The sequence below is a fragment of the Papaver somniferum genome, chromosome 6 (genome assembly GCF_003573695.1).
Source record: "Papaver somniferum cultivar HN1 chromosome 6, ASM357369v1, whole genome shotgun sequence".
In the NCBI taxonomy this organism is placed as follows: domain Eukaryota; kingdom Viridiplantae; phylum Streptophyta; class Magnoliopsida; order Ranunculales; family Papaveraceae; genus Papaver; species Papaver somniferum.
Window position 1 is genome coordinate 11,311,490 of NC_039363.1, and position 16,615 is coordinate 11,328,104.

A 16,615-nucleotide genomic window follows, 5' to 3' on the forward strand; every position below is an offset into this window, starting at 1 on the left:
GAAAGCATCTTTGAATGGTGAAAAGAAAAGAGAAGGTTCATACCTGATATTTGAAGATCTGGCGGCCTAAAAGTTTACATCATAAACCCTAGAGTTGTGAGAGAAGTACTCCGACTATACTTCCCTTTTCCAGGTTAAGTTGAGGTTGGGTAGGGTCTGTCACTTGGTCAAAACCTTTATCCTCACTATTTGCATCCTAGTACGCCTTGGGTGCTTAGCTTATAGAAAATAACCAAGTGGATTGCATTGCGACCAAGAACAGATACCAAATATGGACCAAAACACACTTTTTGATGTACTTCTTGTTGCCAATTACCATCCTTTAGCATAAAGCTACATTTTTTGCTTTTGGGCAAAAAAAGGTGCACCAGGGACTTGCAAGAGTACAACAAAAGTTTAGTTTTAAGATTTGGTGGGGTTGCGTCAGGCCTTTGCAGTAGTGCAACGCAATGGAGACGTGTGAGAACCCCAGATGGGAACTCCCCCATGAAAAAAATAATTTAATATCGTTGTAGGGGAGAAATGTCGCACAAGATAAAGAGGCAACTTCGCTCTAATCAAAAAAATCTTAAGCACGAAGATATAACAATTATCGGGAAGTAAGGCGAAGAATGATCACGCGATGATAGAGGAAAAGCGCGAAGAATAGGTGCACGATAAAGACAACGCGGATAATAACTCCATCATAAGAAGCGCGAAGGACTAAGCATCAGCGCGATAAATAAAGACAACTTCTAAAAGCCGGACGAATAAGACAAACTGAAACAGGGATCAGTCAACTATGATCTAGCACATGAACCATGGTTGTATTCTATTGATCTATTTGCCTATATAAGGATTGAAAAATGATAGAGTGAGAGAGAGATCAGTGGAGATAGATAAGCTAAGGAATTTATCAGAGAAGAAATAAATAAGTCAGTATAACTCAACCCTTCATCCTTGTATTTCTCCATTATCGTGTACAATCTCAACTTGAATCCACTATAAGAACAATATACATTTGATATAAGGTGTTTGAGAAAATCATATTAGTGTCAAAGTGGTGAATACTATCATTAATATTTGAGTTGATCAATATGACTTAAGCTTTGTGTTATTATTACAAAGGGTGAAGTTGTGGAATTTTACACAATTACATTTTGGCGCTAGAAACACAAAGGATTTATCCTCACTTGCTAGTCGATAATTTGGAATTATTGCCTGTAAAATCTCCTTTATCATCTTCGTCCCTTCCTTTTCCTGTCCATCATGAAATCTCAATAAAATCCACCTTCGTTTTAAATTTGCGATCCTTGAATAATTATTCTTTGGGATCTACATGTTAACCTTTGAACCAGCACGGAAGACACACCTGTACTAAATCATAGATCCCAAATCTTGAATCATACAATTCGGGATTTAGTATAAAGAAATATATCAGAACCACACAATTACGGTAAGGCAATACCAAATACAGATCATGGCAAGAGCACCAAGAAAGGTGAAACGCTCAACAACTATTCTGAGAGATAGGAAAAGGCGGAAAAGAGAGGACTAAAATTTCATGTCGGTAAAAATTTTATAGAAGGAAAAAGGCATAATCCCGTCTGGCGATCGGAAGCTAACACTAAGAGAAGCATTTACGAATAAGAAGCGCGAGGAAGAAGGAACCAGAGAGAAATCGGAAATTACAAAGATTTTGTAGAGAGAATATCGAAGAAAGAAATCTGCAAAAATCCATAGAGCAAAGCATACTGAAAAGCGGGGGTCTAACAACCACACCAAATATTTCACTTAGCAATATATATGGACTAATTCCAATATACTTTCAAGAGAATCAACTAGACAGTCAGACTCAATCTTACGAAAAGTATATCAAAGAGTTATATCTCAATCTCTCAATTCAATCGGCAATCAAACAAATAATAATTTGCGAGCCCGATTGAATATAAGAGAGATAACTTGAACGGTACCAAAGACCAATGTTCAAGGATCAATCAATTTCAATCAACAACCAAATGTTGGATTTACCAATCGATCGATTCAACGCACAACCTGTGATATTTCAATTATATAACAAAACCCCGGGACTAAGGGTGCACACGGTACGGTTCGGCTCGATTCTTGCCGAGGCCGAGTACCTGTACCTCCCTAGTCTCGGTTCTTAGTTTTTGGATCGGTACTTGTACCTTGTTCCTCGGTTCTGCTACCATTCGAGACAAGTACGGTTCCAGGGACGGTTCCGGTACCAGTCGGTACTTGTTCTACCCACAGTATTTGTAACCATAGCCTACTGGATGGCAGGGCTAAAGCATGCGCCAATAAACTTCTTCTGTATACTGTTTGTTATTCTTTACAATGTTTTGGTTTCCCAAGGCCTCGGTTTGGCTATTGGTGCACTTGCAATGGACTTAAAATCTGCAACAACACTTGGAGGAGTTCTTATGTTGGCGTTTCTTCTAGCAGGTGGATACTATGTACAGTACAACATGTATCCAAGTTCATTTCCTGGATCAAGTATGTATCACTTAGTCATCACCAATTCAAGCTCTTGTTTGGGTCTTAATACGAAGAGAATGATTCTTATCCATGTGGACCGAATGTGAGTTGCAGTGTGGTACCTTCCCAATGATTCAGATGGTTGGCCTTGACGGTCAATTGAGCTCTGTTATAGCAATGCTTGTCATGCTGGTTCTCTATAGACTTATCGCATATCTGGCTCTGATGAGGGTTGGTGTGACAAAGTAAAAGATGTTGATAGGTTTTAAATGTCTTTAGACAGTGGTCCTCATTGGGGTTTGCAAATTACACTTTGTTTGTTAGGTTTCACAAGTTGTGTTTTTTATTGACACTTTTTGTTCTCTTAGAAATTTCTTTGTACCAGTGAAAAGATTTAATTTCTTTGCCGGAAGGAATAGCTAAAGGTTGTGTTTTTGCTTCCTAACCGTAAAGTTTAATTTCTTTTCACTAGTACACTACCTTTAGCTATTCCTTCCGTCCCATTTCAAAAGTTCTTTAAAGTAAAAATGTACTCATTCTTTTTCATATATTTTTTTATACAACTTAGTTCATGTTTTAAAGAAAAGCTTCATGATTATTGAGAACGAGTTAGGAAGTAAAAAGTAACTAGTACATTAAACAAGTAATTTGGGTGATTAAAGGTTTACGTGGAAATAACTTCAATTCCTTAACAGTTTTACTAAACCCTGATTAATTAAGCAAGTAATTCGGGATGGATTTTTTCTGGTCGCCTCAGGCGCCTAGGCACAAAACGAGGCAAAGTTCTTGGTGCCTCGCCTCGCCTAGGTCCTCACACAACAATCAAGTGTGGAAATATGGCATGATTTATTTACCAGGAAGTTCATATTCACCACAAAAGGGTTCATCAATACGGTAGATGTAGGACGCAGATGACATTGTAATATGGTTATGGTGGGAAAGTCGTCCGGTAATGATAACAAAGACTTGAGTTAGAAACTCGTCGGAATATAACGAAATCCTACCGAACAATCAAAAGAAAAAACAACCCTAGAAGTACGATTTGGACGACGATAGCTATCAAAGCTGGTGTCATTTAGCTGTCAAAGAAATTCATGAGATATTTGGATAACATAGACAACAATGGAAGAAGATTATCTAACACTGAGAGAAGGTTAGTTAAAAATGCGTCTCAAAATAATTGTATAAATAGGGGTAGCCGGAGTAAACTACAAAGTACGTAAACGAGAGAACATAGATCAAAATATGGCTATGCAGGTAACTGATTATGGTGTGGCACAACCGCAAGGAACAGCAAATGAGCTGACGCCTTCGATACGAAGATTGGATTATTTCTGGGATGCCACAAACCTGGGGATACTAATTCTGGAACATATCTGTGTGCTAGCTGCTCCATTCTATTTTACTTGGAATGCATTTCGGGTTTTTGTGATATTGAGTATCCTAACAGAACCCATAGGGGTTAGTCTTAGTTATCATAGAAACCTTTCACACAAAAGTTTGAAGCTCACAAAGTAACTTGAATATTTGTTTGCTTACTTTGGACTTCATGCTGCAGTGGTTAGTTACATGCATTTACACCTATATCTCTTTTTTGTTACCCAAATTTTCTTGTTGCGTCTATGTCTATTTACTCAGTGTTTTGTTTCTGTTGAACTTGGTCATTCAGGGAGACCCTATATTTTGGACAAGCATTCATCGGTATCACCATCAGTTCGTAGATTCCGTTAATGACCCACACAGCCCAATCGAAGGATTTTGGTTTAGCCACGTAAATTGGACTTTTCGAAACACCTATCTATGGGAAAATGTTTCGTTCTCTGTTTAGTCATAACTGTTTATATTATTTATTTATCACTACTTCATTTATCAAAAGTAAAAAGTAAACCAAAGCTGCTTAAGAATTTCAAAAATTCTTCGCAGACAATGACATAAACCCTGAAGCAAAAAACCCGCCATAAAGCTCTCACAGATGTCTGGCCCCCTGCTGCCCTCTGCGGGGCCCACGGGACCAAGAAAACAAAACTGTGAGAGCTTTTTAGCATTCGGTTTTTATGTGGTTTATTTTGTTGTTTGTTTAGAACTATTGTAAGAATTTTTATGTGACGTACACAATCTAAACCCTGATCTAACAAAACTCAAAAGCCCTACATAACCCATGACTAAAAGACTCCTAATGGTGTATGAGGTTGGGGAAAGTAGGTAGTTTGGATATTAGCATTTATGCAGTACTCTACATAATATCGTATTCTATGGTGTCCATGTCTCTCTAAGCTCAAATAAATTCAGCGGGAATGAATGTACGCCATCATGTTTTGCGGTGCGAAAACCGGAACAATGTAATGGATTTACAAAAGAAAGCTTACTACAGGTTTCTTCAGAAGACAATGCCTCTTCATGTAGTTGGACTTGAACTGCTGTTATACATCGCAGGAGGCTTGCCCCACCTTATTTATGGAATGGTATGTACATATCCTAGGGAAAATCCAGTAACCTGTATTTTGTTGTTGGGATCATAGCCAAATATTCATCAGCATGGTCGAACAGATTGACAATTTTGGTCTTATACTTTTCATCACCATGCCTTTTTCTTCATCAATTCAGTGTGCCATATATGGGGTAAAAGGCCGTACGACTCCAAAGATTTATCCAAGAACAATTGGATGGTGAACCTAATCAACATAAGTGGAGAAGGCTGGCACAATAATCATCATGCCTTTGAGTTCTCCGCTCGGATAGGTCTCGAATGGTGGCAGCTCGATATTCCATGGTATATTATAAAGCTACTGGAGAGCCTTGGGTTAGCAACAAACGTCAAAGTCCCTACCGAAATTCAGAAACTAAAAATGTGTTTTAAAAATCAATAATGAGTTTCATCTGTATTGTATCTTTAATAAATAACTTGGTCTAGCTTTTCAACCTCTAGCAAAAAAAAGGAAGAACTCAGGGGACCAAGACTCACTCACCATCATGTATATCCTATTCTGTGTTTAATAATAGGGTTACTTTGTTTTTGGTACTCAAGTTTTGACAAACTTTGCTGTTTGGTCTAACATTTCTCCAGCTTGGTGTTTGGTACTTGGAAATGACGTTGACCCGCGTGGACTCGGTTTGACCTTGACGTCTGTTTAGTATTTTTTTTTCAATTTTAAAAATATGTAATTACTTAACGTCGTTAACTTCGACGTTAGACACGTGTCTGCATATAGATAACGTACCAGAATGTCGACATCCAACGGTCGGATTTTTTGGATTTTCAAAATTTGACCGTTGAACTATCTGGCCGATCTGGTCTCTATAAAAGCAAAATTCAAACACTTTCTCATCTTCTTATTCAACAACAACCTTCACCTGCCAAATTTTCACAAAGAAGAAGACACAATGGAGTGTTCAAGCTCATCATCAACTATCAAGTGTCATATATGTATTTCAGCTGGTCATGTTAGCAGAGATTGTCCCTGGGAAGGCACAAAATGCAGTCTAACCAACTGCAAAGGCTACCTGTTTCTTAGAAAAGCTGTAAAAGGAGAAGAAGGTTTCCAACCTTATGTGAAGTGCAACTAATGTGGAGTTTTCATCTGGTTAGATGCTTATGTAGCTTCAGATAAAGGTATTCCACCTCCTATTCCACCCCCTCTGAATGATGAAGACAAATGGTTGACATACAAACAGTTCTACTGCTACTCATGTGGGGATGCTGATCACATGGCTTATAACTGTAAAATAAACCTCTTATCATGCACAGATCCATGTTGTGATGGTAAGATGAAGCTGCTCACATCTAGAAAACCAGAATCTATTGGCAACATATATTATTTATGTCAACAATGTAAGAAGGTTTAGTTTCTCTAAAACAGTAAGTTGTAAGGGTTTCCTAGTTGTAATGAATGAGGAGATGTATTAACCTAGTAAGATGTATGCACCAAGTAAGATGTTCTAAGTACTAATCTATTTATTTCTAGTTTGTTGTTCCTGCGTAATTTTCTCCTGAGCAACTATTGAACAATCCATATACATAAAATATATGAAGAAGAAATCTAGCATAACATATGGTAGACAAACTAGTTTATAAAGATAATAATAACTTGTTCATAGATGGTTCAAAAAGATGAAAACGAAGTCTTAAAACTAGTTTATAAAGCAACTACTTAAGTTGTTCAAACAGGTTGAAATGTAAACAAAGCAGTTGTAGCTGACCAAAAAAGATGAAGTTAAGTGATTGGTGATCATTCTTCAGTAACATCAATTGTAATTCCATTAAGGGCCTTACCTATAGCCCTTTGAATCCTTTTTATTCTCCTTGGTGGTGAAGGCAACACATGCTCCATCTCTGGCTCAGACAACACATGCTCCATCTCTGTCTCAGGGTCCATCTCTGGCTCAAACAACACATGCTCCATCTCTGGCTCAGGGTCCATCTCTGGATCAGACAACACATGCTCCATCTCTGGCTCATGCAACACATGATCCATCTCTGGCTCAGACAACACATGCTCCATCTCTGTCTCAGGGTCCATCTCTGGCTCAGACAACATAGGGGTGAGTCTTGCCCTCTTGTTTGGTACACTACCACCTCTTGTTCTAACACCACCACCCCTGGTTGCAACACCACCACTATGCTTTCCTGCCATAAAACCACCAAAATAATCAGCAACTACATCTTGTTCTTGTTCTGCAACTACATCTTGTTCTTGTTCTGCAGCTACATCTTGTTCTTGTACAGCAGCTGCTGCAAAAGCCTAAAGACAAAAATTTTGTAGTTAGTACCTGTCTCCAAATGCATGAAATACAACAGTATTTCTTCTATGTCTATTTTAGCAAGCAAATACAATACAAAAATAGTAGAGAAATCACCTGAGCCTTAGTAGGATTCCTTCTATATCTTGGAACTTCATTTAGCCCCCCTGCTAAAATCCCATAACCAACTATCTCACCTCTTCTTATGTGGACCATATTAACACCTCTACCTGCACCCCTTCTACCACCTCTACCTGTACCCCTTGCAGCTCTTGTAACACCTCTACCAGGAGGGACCCATGCTGGAGCAGGTGCTATTGGTTCTTCTATTTGGTCCCCAAAAAGTAAGTACTCTGCTCCCCTTGCTCTTCCAGCTGTACCACCTCTGCCAGATGTATTTCCACCTCCCTTCCACCTATGCCACCCCTTCCACCCCCCTTCCACCTATGCCACTGTAATGCCACCTCCCCTTCCACCTCTGCCAGCTGAAATGCCACTTCCCCTTCCACCTCTGGCAGCTGTAGTGCCAGTTGTCCTTCCTCTTTCTCTGCCCCTACCAACTGTAGGAGGGTCATACTTTTTAGGACAAGTCCTCTGGTTATGTCCAAATTCACCACAAATTTTACACTGTTTCTTCTGAGCATTTCCACCTCTTGCTTCATCTGCATCTCTTCTCCTTTGGAATCTTGGTCGTCCTTTTAACCTCTCAAATGGTGGTGGTCCAACTTTATGAGCTATGTCAGCTTTTGCTGCCCATTTAGATTCATTGTCCAGTGGACCAACCATTCCTGCATAAGTGGCTCTGTACTTATCCACAAAATGGTATTCATCAAGCAACCTACAAGATATGAACCAAGACAAGTTCCAAAGTTAGACATAATAAAAACAAGACAAATATGCAAAAAACACTAACAATAGAAATTGAACAGTCTAAAGAGTGAGATACTTACTCTTTCCAATCTCCATTTTGGTTAAAAAAGAAAGCATTGATAGCATGCTCACAAGGAATTCCTGTGACATCCCAATATCTACAAGAACACTGGTGCTTGGACAATGTCACCACCCAAGAACCTCCCTTATTATCAAGAATTGTCCATACATCTTTACTGGTAGGTACTCTTTGAAAAGCTGGTGCTATTGCCCTATTCAGTTTGTAGATACCTTCTGCTCTTGGGACAACTCCTCCAACTTCATAAGTGTCACTTGTTCTCTCCTATCAAACATCAACCTAGTAATCATCAAGTGATACTTCTCAAGAAGCTTGCATAAGGACAAACCTCTTATGTGTAAAATCCAAGCATTAAATGCCTCACAAAAGTTGGAAGTGATGTGTTCACAACTTGAAGAAGTGTCAAAAAATGCTCTTGCCCACTGTGCTGACTGTTCTCTCTAGATACTCTCTTGCTTGTGGTCTTACATCTTCCATCTTATCCATGTTGATGTTAAAATCTTCCTCCACATATGACCTGGCTGCATTCCAAGCAAGAGATTCCAAATGCTGCCCTGGGTGATATCTCTTCATATTCTTGTACATATGCCTGAAACAATACCTATGATGATGGTTCATCACTAAAGTTTGCTTCAACAGCTGAGATTAGTCCTTTCTCTGTCTGATATGAAGGTCAGAGCTCTTGGATGTTCTTTCAAGTATGGAGCAAGAATCCTAAGGAACTCAGTCCAATTTTCTTTATTTTCTTTTCTACAAATAAATATGGCAATTGGAAAGATTCCATTGTTTCCATCTAAGGATACTATAACTAAACAAACACCACCATATTTACCTTTAAGAAAACACCCATCCAAACCTAAAATAGGTCTACAACCTTTCTTGAAACCATCCAAGGAACTCTTATAAGCTATACATAGGTGCTTGAACTTTCCAGCTTCATCTGTTGCACAACTTGCAATACTGCCATCATTCCTCTTCAGAACTTGATTGCAGAATTCAGGACCCATGGCATAACTGTCTTCATAATTACCATAAATTCTCTCCATACACATATGCCAAGCTCTCCAAGCAGTCCAGTAACCAATTTCCACTTTGTGAACCCTCAACACTTCATCTATGAAATCCTGTGGTTTGTACTTAGGATGAGCTTTATAAGTATCCAACATAACTCTGAATACCCACCTACAAAATAATAAACTTAAAGAGTTAGTCAACAATGTACATTATATTAATGTTAATAACTTAAAAAAAAAAGGAGTGACCAGTCAAGTCAAACCTTGCTTTGGCTAAAGGATGGTGGATTCCATGTTTCCCCTGACATGTATGCTCAAATTCACCTTTCTTGCACCTAAAAGTGACTTTATCCCAAATTCTAGAGCAATAAACATTCCACTTACAATGTGGTGCCTGCTTGCATTTATATTGTTGCTGAATTTGGGTATTCTTCACTTGTTGAATATCAAAATTCTGGAAGATGTTTTGATCTTTAATGTAATCTCTACACTCATCTGCTGAAGCCCATTCTTGCCCAATAAACATCTTGTCCAGAATAGATACATTACTGTTCCAAGTCTTCAACTCTTCCTCTTCATACACTCTTCCTGTCTTTTTCACATAATCTTTCCATTCAGCAGTCTTCTTGATAACACTTGCAATCTGCTCTGTCAAGTCTGCCTCTTTCATCCTTATCACATTCAGGGACTTCTATCTCTTGTTCTATATCAGACTCACCAGCAGAAAACATACTTTTCTTCAGGGTTACATTCATCAATGTTGTGGACCACTTTCATGTTGTGGACCACTTTCTCAGTTGCTTGCACCTCATCTGTTTCAACTTGAGTAATTGACTCCACTTGACTCAAATCAACATCAAATCATACCTCCATGTTACATTTACACCACCACCATTCCCACCTTCATCATTTACACCACAACTCAAATCTACAACTGCATCTGACACAACTGCATTCACACCTTTACTAACTTTTCTTTTACTACCACCTTTACGAACTTTTCTTGAACTGCCACCAACCTTTTCTACATCTTTACTACAACCAACAACATTAGCACCAGACCACCATCTGCACTTACACTTGCATTCAAGTTCACATTTACTTCTCCCACCTGACTTGTAACTGCTTCAGGTTCATGTCATGTAGTACTAATTGGATTGTCATACTTGTTTAATAATGACAACCAATCTAACTCTTCTTCAACCAAACAATCAGGCCTTTTCACATTTTCACTAGTGTCCCTTTTAGACCTACTTGTACCACCAGATAACCATCTTTAGTGGGGTAAAACTTTGGCAACTCAGACCCATCCATTCTGCATACAGTAAAACACTAAAAGTTAAATTTGTATACATACAAAAAAGCAATCGAAAACAGCAGCATAGCAACAAAACCCTAAAATATAAAATTCGTCGAACACATACAAAAAGACAAAGTCACCATCAAAAAGACAAACCCACGTTATTTCCCCTTTTCAAGTAAAAAAGTACCAGATTCGAAAAAACCCCAATTTTTTTAAAACCCTAAATTATTCAATCAAAAAAAAAGATAAAATTAAACAACATAAATATTGAAATCTTACCACTTACCACCTAATAATAGATGGATTAAGGAAGAAATATAACAAAATTATGTAAATTTATACACTTACCACTGAAAAAGATGAAGAACGGTTAAAATACACTTCAATCTCCCCAAAATCTTACAGATCGACTTCCAAATCCACAAGACACCAACAATAACACTTTGATTTGCAGCTTTTTTTCGATCTACAATGATTTCAAGGACAAGTCTCTATAAACCCTAAAACTTTGTGTCTGAGGCGAGAATGAACTGACTGAGTCGATAGATTTTAGGGTTATAAGTGTTAAATTAAGGAGAATTCTCCACCGTTGAGATATATGAAATTTTGAACGTACACGTGTAACGTTAGGACTTAGCAGGTCATTGTTACTAAAGTTAATTTTCTTTTAGTAATTTTCTAATTAATTAACAGAGAAGTGGACACGTCAAGGTCAAACCGAGTCCACGCGGGTCAACGTCATTTCCAAGTACCAAACACCAAGATGGACAAATGTTAGACCAAACAACAAAGTTGGTCAAAACTTGAGTACCAAAAACAAAATAACCCTTAATAATAATATAATACTACCTCCGTTCAGGAAAAGTAATACTTTCGATCACATTCCGTGCAACGGAGGGAGTTTTATTTTTCCAAGAAAATGCCTCAAATGAGGTCATATCCTCTTCGCGCTAGGCGCATCGCTACTTACTCGCTGCTTTCACGCACGCTGAGTTGGGACGGTGATGTGGCCTGGTGATATAGATTATACCGATTCCTCGTGTCAGAGAGAGATAAAAAAAAAAAAAAACTTTTTCCTTCTGCAGGAACCCTATGCGATTGATTCTCTCATTTCTGTGTTCATATCGGTTTCATTTCTCATATTCTACTAATTCAAATCCTTTCAAGACCAGGGCTTGATTAATTTTCAAGTCTAAACATTAATCGAAAAATTGGTTGAAAATTATCAAAACTGAGACGAAAGATCTAGTAAACGTTCGTCATCTTATTGATGGTTGTTTTGAAGATAACCATCGTCTCATCTCCATTCACTGTAATCATCGTCATAATACTCCATAATCTTCAAATCGATCGACTAATCAAATCATGAAAGCTTGTTATTTGAAGATCTGTGGATTTTGACTGGTCAATTGAAAGGAGGGGAACTTCTACGATCTATTGAATTCTAAAATATAGAGTTTGATTTTGTCAATTTGAATGGTTTTTTATTGTTGTATGTGGTGATAATTTGAATTAAAAGATGCTTGGTGCAGAAGCTTTCATGATCTTTTCTTTTTCAAGTGATTGATGCAATATAGGAGAGCTCATCAGTGATTCCTAAAATATTTCTTACACCTCCAACTAATTGCCTTCTGTCCGAAACAACATGAACTCAAAGCTATTTAACCATAATAATGCTATTTGGCTCCCTTTTTCCACCTCCCTATTCACCTCCCTCCAATCTCAACGACACATCCAGATTTAGATTCACATTCATGTACTGATAGGGTTCACCATCCCCCAAATGTAGGGTTTAGATTGTTGAGAGGTGAATAGGGAGGTGGAAAAGAGGGAGTCAAATAGCACTGCCGTTATAAATTAGTGAAAGAGCCCTAGTTTGTTTTATGAGATATTGGTAATATTGTTTTCTGTCTATTAATTATTTGGTTTTGTTGAGAAAAAAGAAAAAAGAGGTTGAAGAAACTAAATCTAAGAAGAACATGAAGAAAGAACAAGGATGATAAACGCTAAGTTCTGTTTGGTTTCTCTTTCACTGCTCACTACTATTGACTGCAATTGCTAACGTGTAAGAAAATTCATCCCAAACTAGCCACGTCAACTTGTCGCATGAGAACGCATGAAAGTGTCGATCAACAAGAGCGTGGTGTCTAGCATTTTCGAAAAATATTACTCCTTTCGTTCCATTTTGATGAGTGTTTAGGATTATTTTTTGTTCCGTTACTTGATAGTTTTGATATTTTCCCCACAAAACTACCATCAGTACCCTCATATTTTGTCTTGGAATCATAAGTTTATTTTTAAACACACTAATAGCAATTAATGTTTGAAGACTTTTCTCAAGGACATAAATAGAAAATTTTAATATCTCTTTCCATTTTTTAATCTTCGTGAAAACTCCAAAAAATCATCTAAAATGGAAGGGAGGGAATATTACTTAATCTATAATGAAAACTATATGGGTTTACAATATTATCTCGCCTCTTTGCATTAAAAATGAAAGTCAAAAATTATTTACAATCAATGAATTTGATGATCTTATATTTTGTGCATTACCTCGGATTCGGAAACTGTCATGGTTTCCTAATTCAGTAAAACTCCTTGTATTAAGAATAAGCTAGAAGGGTCCAGTGTTTCGGATTTTTCGGTTTCCAGATCCTGTTATATGACGAATTGGAGGCATAAATAGCCTAAGCTGCCCAGGGCTATCAATATCATAAGGCACAAGACATGGAGGTAGAAACGAACACGAGTAGCGGAGAAAACATGGAGGTAGAAGAAGCGACACTGAACATGCATGGTGGTAGTTGTAGAAGCGATACTGTTGTTGGTGAAACTGGCCAAGCTATTTTTAATGCTGGTGGTGGTGGTGATTCTGTTTTATGGGAAATACTAAGCAAGACTTCCCGTGGAATCGCTCATGAAATTCAAGTCTGCATGCAAACATTGGCTACTCTTAATCGAACAAGATCAGCAGTTCATCGATTTATACAATACACGATCGGCAGCACGCCAACGGCTGCATAATTGTGAGAGTACGACCACCACCACCTCTTTATCTCTCCGGTTGTGATTCTTAGCGGTGTTTCTCGTGACAGATCAATGGAAGATGATGTTAACAGAGAAATCAAGATGATATTGCTCTCTCATAACCATCATGGTGGTCGTGGATCATCATCATGGTGGTGATCTTTAGCACCCGAGAGAAGACTGCATGGATTAGAACTGGAATCAGTGAATGGCTCGAAGAAGTTTTTCTTGACCAAACACGTAGAGGTGTTGAACTGGACATGCTCGACATGAGACATTGTGCAATGAGACATCCGGAAGTTTGCTCAAGTACATTTACTGAGGAAGTGTTTTTCAGAAGTTAAAAGTTTAGTATGGTTTTTCTCAAGTTCGAGAACATAAAGTATTATGTTGTTGACTTTTTTTTCCTCAAAAAATAAAAAATATATTGTTGACAGTGGGATTTGAACCCACGCCCTTTCGGACCAGCGCCTTAGACCAACTCGGCCATATCAACATTGTTGTTCAAACGCTTTGTTGTTTCAATCTTGTTCCAGACAACCTAATCTACGAGTAATGCAGCAGAAACGAGAGATAAAGTTTGTGCATCTTTTAATTCATTTTCTTGAAGAAACTCACAACTGGAGTTGTCTACTAGATGCAGCTCTACTAATGTAACACCACACCAGTGGAAGAGTTGGTGTTGATACAAGTCTGTTTTGCAATTTTCTTTTTGCTTCTTAACTCGTTGGGTAGGTGGAAAGTCACAATGCTGAGATTTGATCACAGGCCAGATTTTAGGTAATAAGTAGGGCTGCACAAAACCGACCCAACCCGCACCCGCCAAAAAATATCCGCACCCGATCCAACCCTCCTAGGCGCGGATCAACTATGGATGACCATATCAGAACCCACCATATGTTGGGTCGGGTGCGGGTAGCAACTTCTGTCACCCGACCCAACCCGCTCACCCGCCTAGAATACCCTAACCCTTAGATTAGATCCCAACCACTAAATACAGTTCAATGCGTTTATATAATACAAAATTTTAACCTAACCCTAGTCGCTTTTTTTTCTTAGTTTCTATTATCTTCATCTCTTCTCCAGTCTTCTTCACTCCATCTCGGTACCACCTCATATCACCGTAAAGTTACACATACAGAAGCATCCCCAGCCTAATTAAATCTGAATAGAACCTCAACGATTATCGAACGAAGATGAAGAACAATCATCAACAAAGCATCTGAAGAACAGTCACCCAGCTGAGAAGAACAACCACTTAACAAAGATTAAGAGTAATCACCTAACATGAACAAGATAAAGCCCAAGCCACGAGTTATTGATTGATTAATTTTGAGACGAAAAGGGTGAGTAACATTGAAATTAATAGAAGGATTTTCATTTTCCTTTTTGAATAAAGGGTTTTATCGTTTGCTTACGTTTTGATTGTTTTGGTATCATAAATTGAAATTGAAATTTGTAATTTTTGATAAGCATAAGATACAATTTTGTTTTCTTTCTGTGCCGTGAATTTGGATTGTGCTCGTATGGGTACTTCTCTAATTGAATTCAAACCCTAGAAAGTGAAGATATTCTGTTGATGGATTTCATATAAGATATGTTAGTTTCAAATCTAGGGACTCATATATATTAATCATGATGTGAGTGGAATATTTCGTTAAGAACATATCTAAAAAAAATATATTTCTGGTTTCACAGTATAAAAATGGTTTTTATAAACCGAAAAGGTGGATGAATCACAGAAATTTTCATCAAGAATAAACAACGGGTATATCCACCACCCACCCGATCCAACCCGCCGTAATGTGGGTCGGTGAAAACCGACCCACTGTAATGTTGGGTCGGTTGCGGGTGACAACTCCTATTACCCTCCATCAGTGGGTTGGGTAGTGGGTGAGGCCAAAACCGACCAAAACCGACCCATGTGCAGCCCTAGTAATAAGACAAATTCTGGCCGTGGACTATTCAGCATTAGTCCATGGAAAAAAACAGTGAACAATAGGGCTGCACAGACGCTCCATTTCTTGAGCCGTGTCCGCGTCCGACTCGCATCGGATACGGGATGCGCGTGGGACGCTGACACGATGCATGTCCGACGCACCAATTTACGCGTCCTGCGCGCGTCTGGTTTGAACGCATTTTTTTCATTTAAACTTCTCCCTTTATTTTTAATATCATTAACCAAATGAAGAAATACAAACATTTAGATCAATAATTTAGGTTTATTAGGGTTCTGTAATTGGAAATGACATCACGTATATCCTTAGTTGGGCATGTGTCGTTCTAAGAATGCATTTTGATTGTGCCATGTGTTTAATAATGACGATTGTTAGACCTTCAACATGTATAAACAAATGATATCTTCTTTTCTTTTGAAATATATACACATGTAGCATCATATTCTAATTTTTAGGATCGAAATACTTGACTTTGCTATATAAATACATGATTATATATGAATAATATATATATAAAATGACTTTGATGTATAAATAAATGATATCATCTAGTCATTCGAACAAGAATTATCCTACAGAAAAAGAAGTGGTGACAGTTAAGAATATGGAAGACCAGAAATAGATTAGTGTAGCAACATAACAGTTTCTGGTCAAAATCTCTTCTTGATAAACTTTTTCTTTTTCTGTTCGGATAATTTCTTATTCGAATCACTGGAAGCTCTAGAAGGAATTAAGTGACCTTGAACAAGAAAATGGGAACTCGGTAGGAATTTTTATTGTATGCAGCCATTCACCTGCTCAAAGGTTGAAGCAAGTCTCAAATGATAAAACAAAAGTGTAGTGTCTTCAAGTTCCTCCTCGCTTAATGTTTTTGTAGACAAATGGCTAGCCTTAAGCATACTTACTTCTGTTGCTGAAAGGATCGATACCCGTATTCTGATTATTCTGATTGGTTACTTGCACTGGGGTTGTCCACTAGGACATCATTCAAACTTCCTGTGCTGCACTCGGTGGCAACATCTGGAATCGTGCTGCAATGGCCTCGAGATCCTTTGCCTGCACTCCTAATTGGATATTTGAAAGTTCTGGTAAAATCTGCATCATTTATGTCTAGTTGGACGTGTTATTCTTGTTCCTCCATCATCCACAC

General features: G+C 38.1%; 1 protein-coding gene across 1 annotated transcript; it reads right to left on the reverse strand.

Moving 5' to 3' along the window:
- Positions 1 to 8,796: 8,796 nt before the first annotated feature.
- Positions 8,797 to 9,847, reverse strand: LOC113290476. Its single transcript, XM_026540077.1, has 2 exons — positions 9,441 to 9,847; positions 8,797 to 9,346 (listed from the first exon to the last, which is right to left on the reverse strand). Exons 1-2 carry the CDS (start codon positions 9,845 to 9,847, stop codon positions 8,797 to 8,799), a joined length of 957 nt encoding a protein of 318 aa, XP_026395862.1.
- Between the last annotated feature and the right edge of the window lie 6,768 nt (positions 9,848 to 16,615).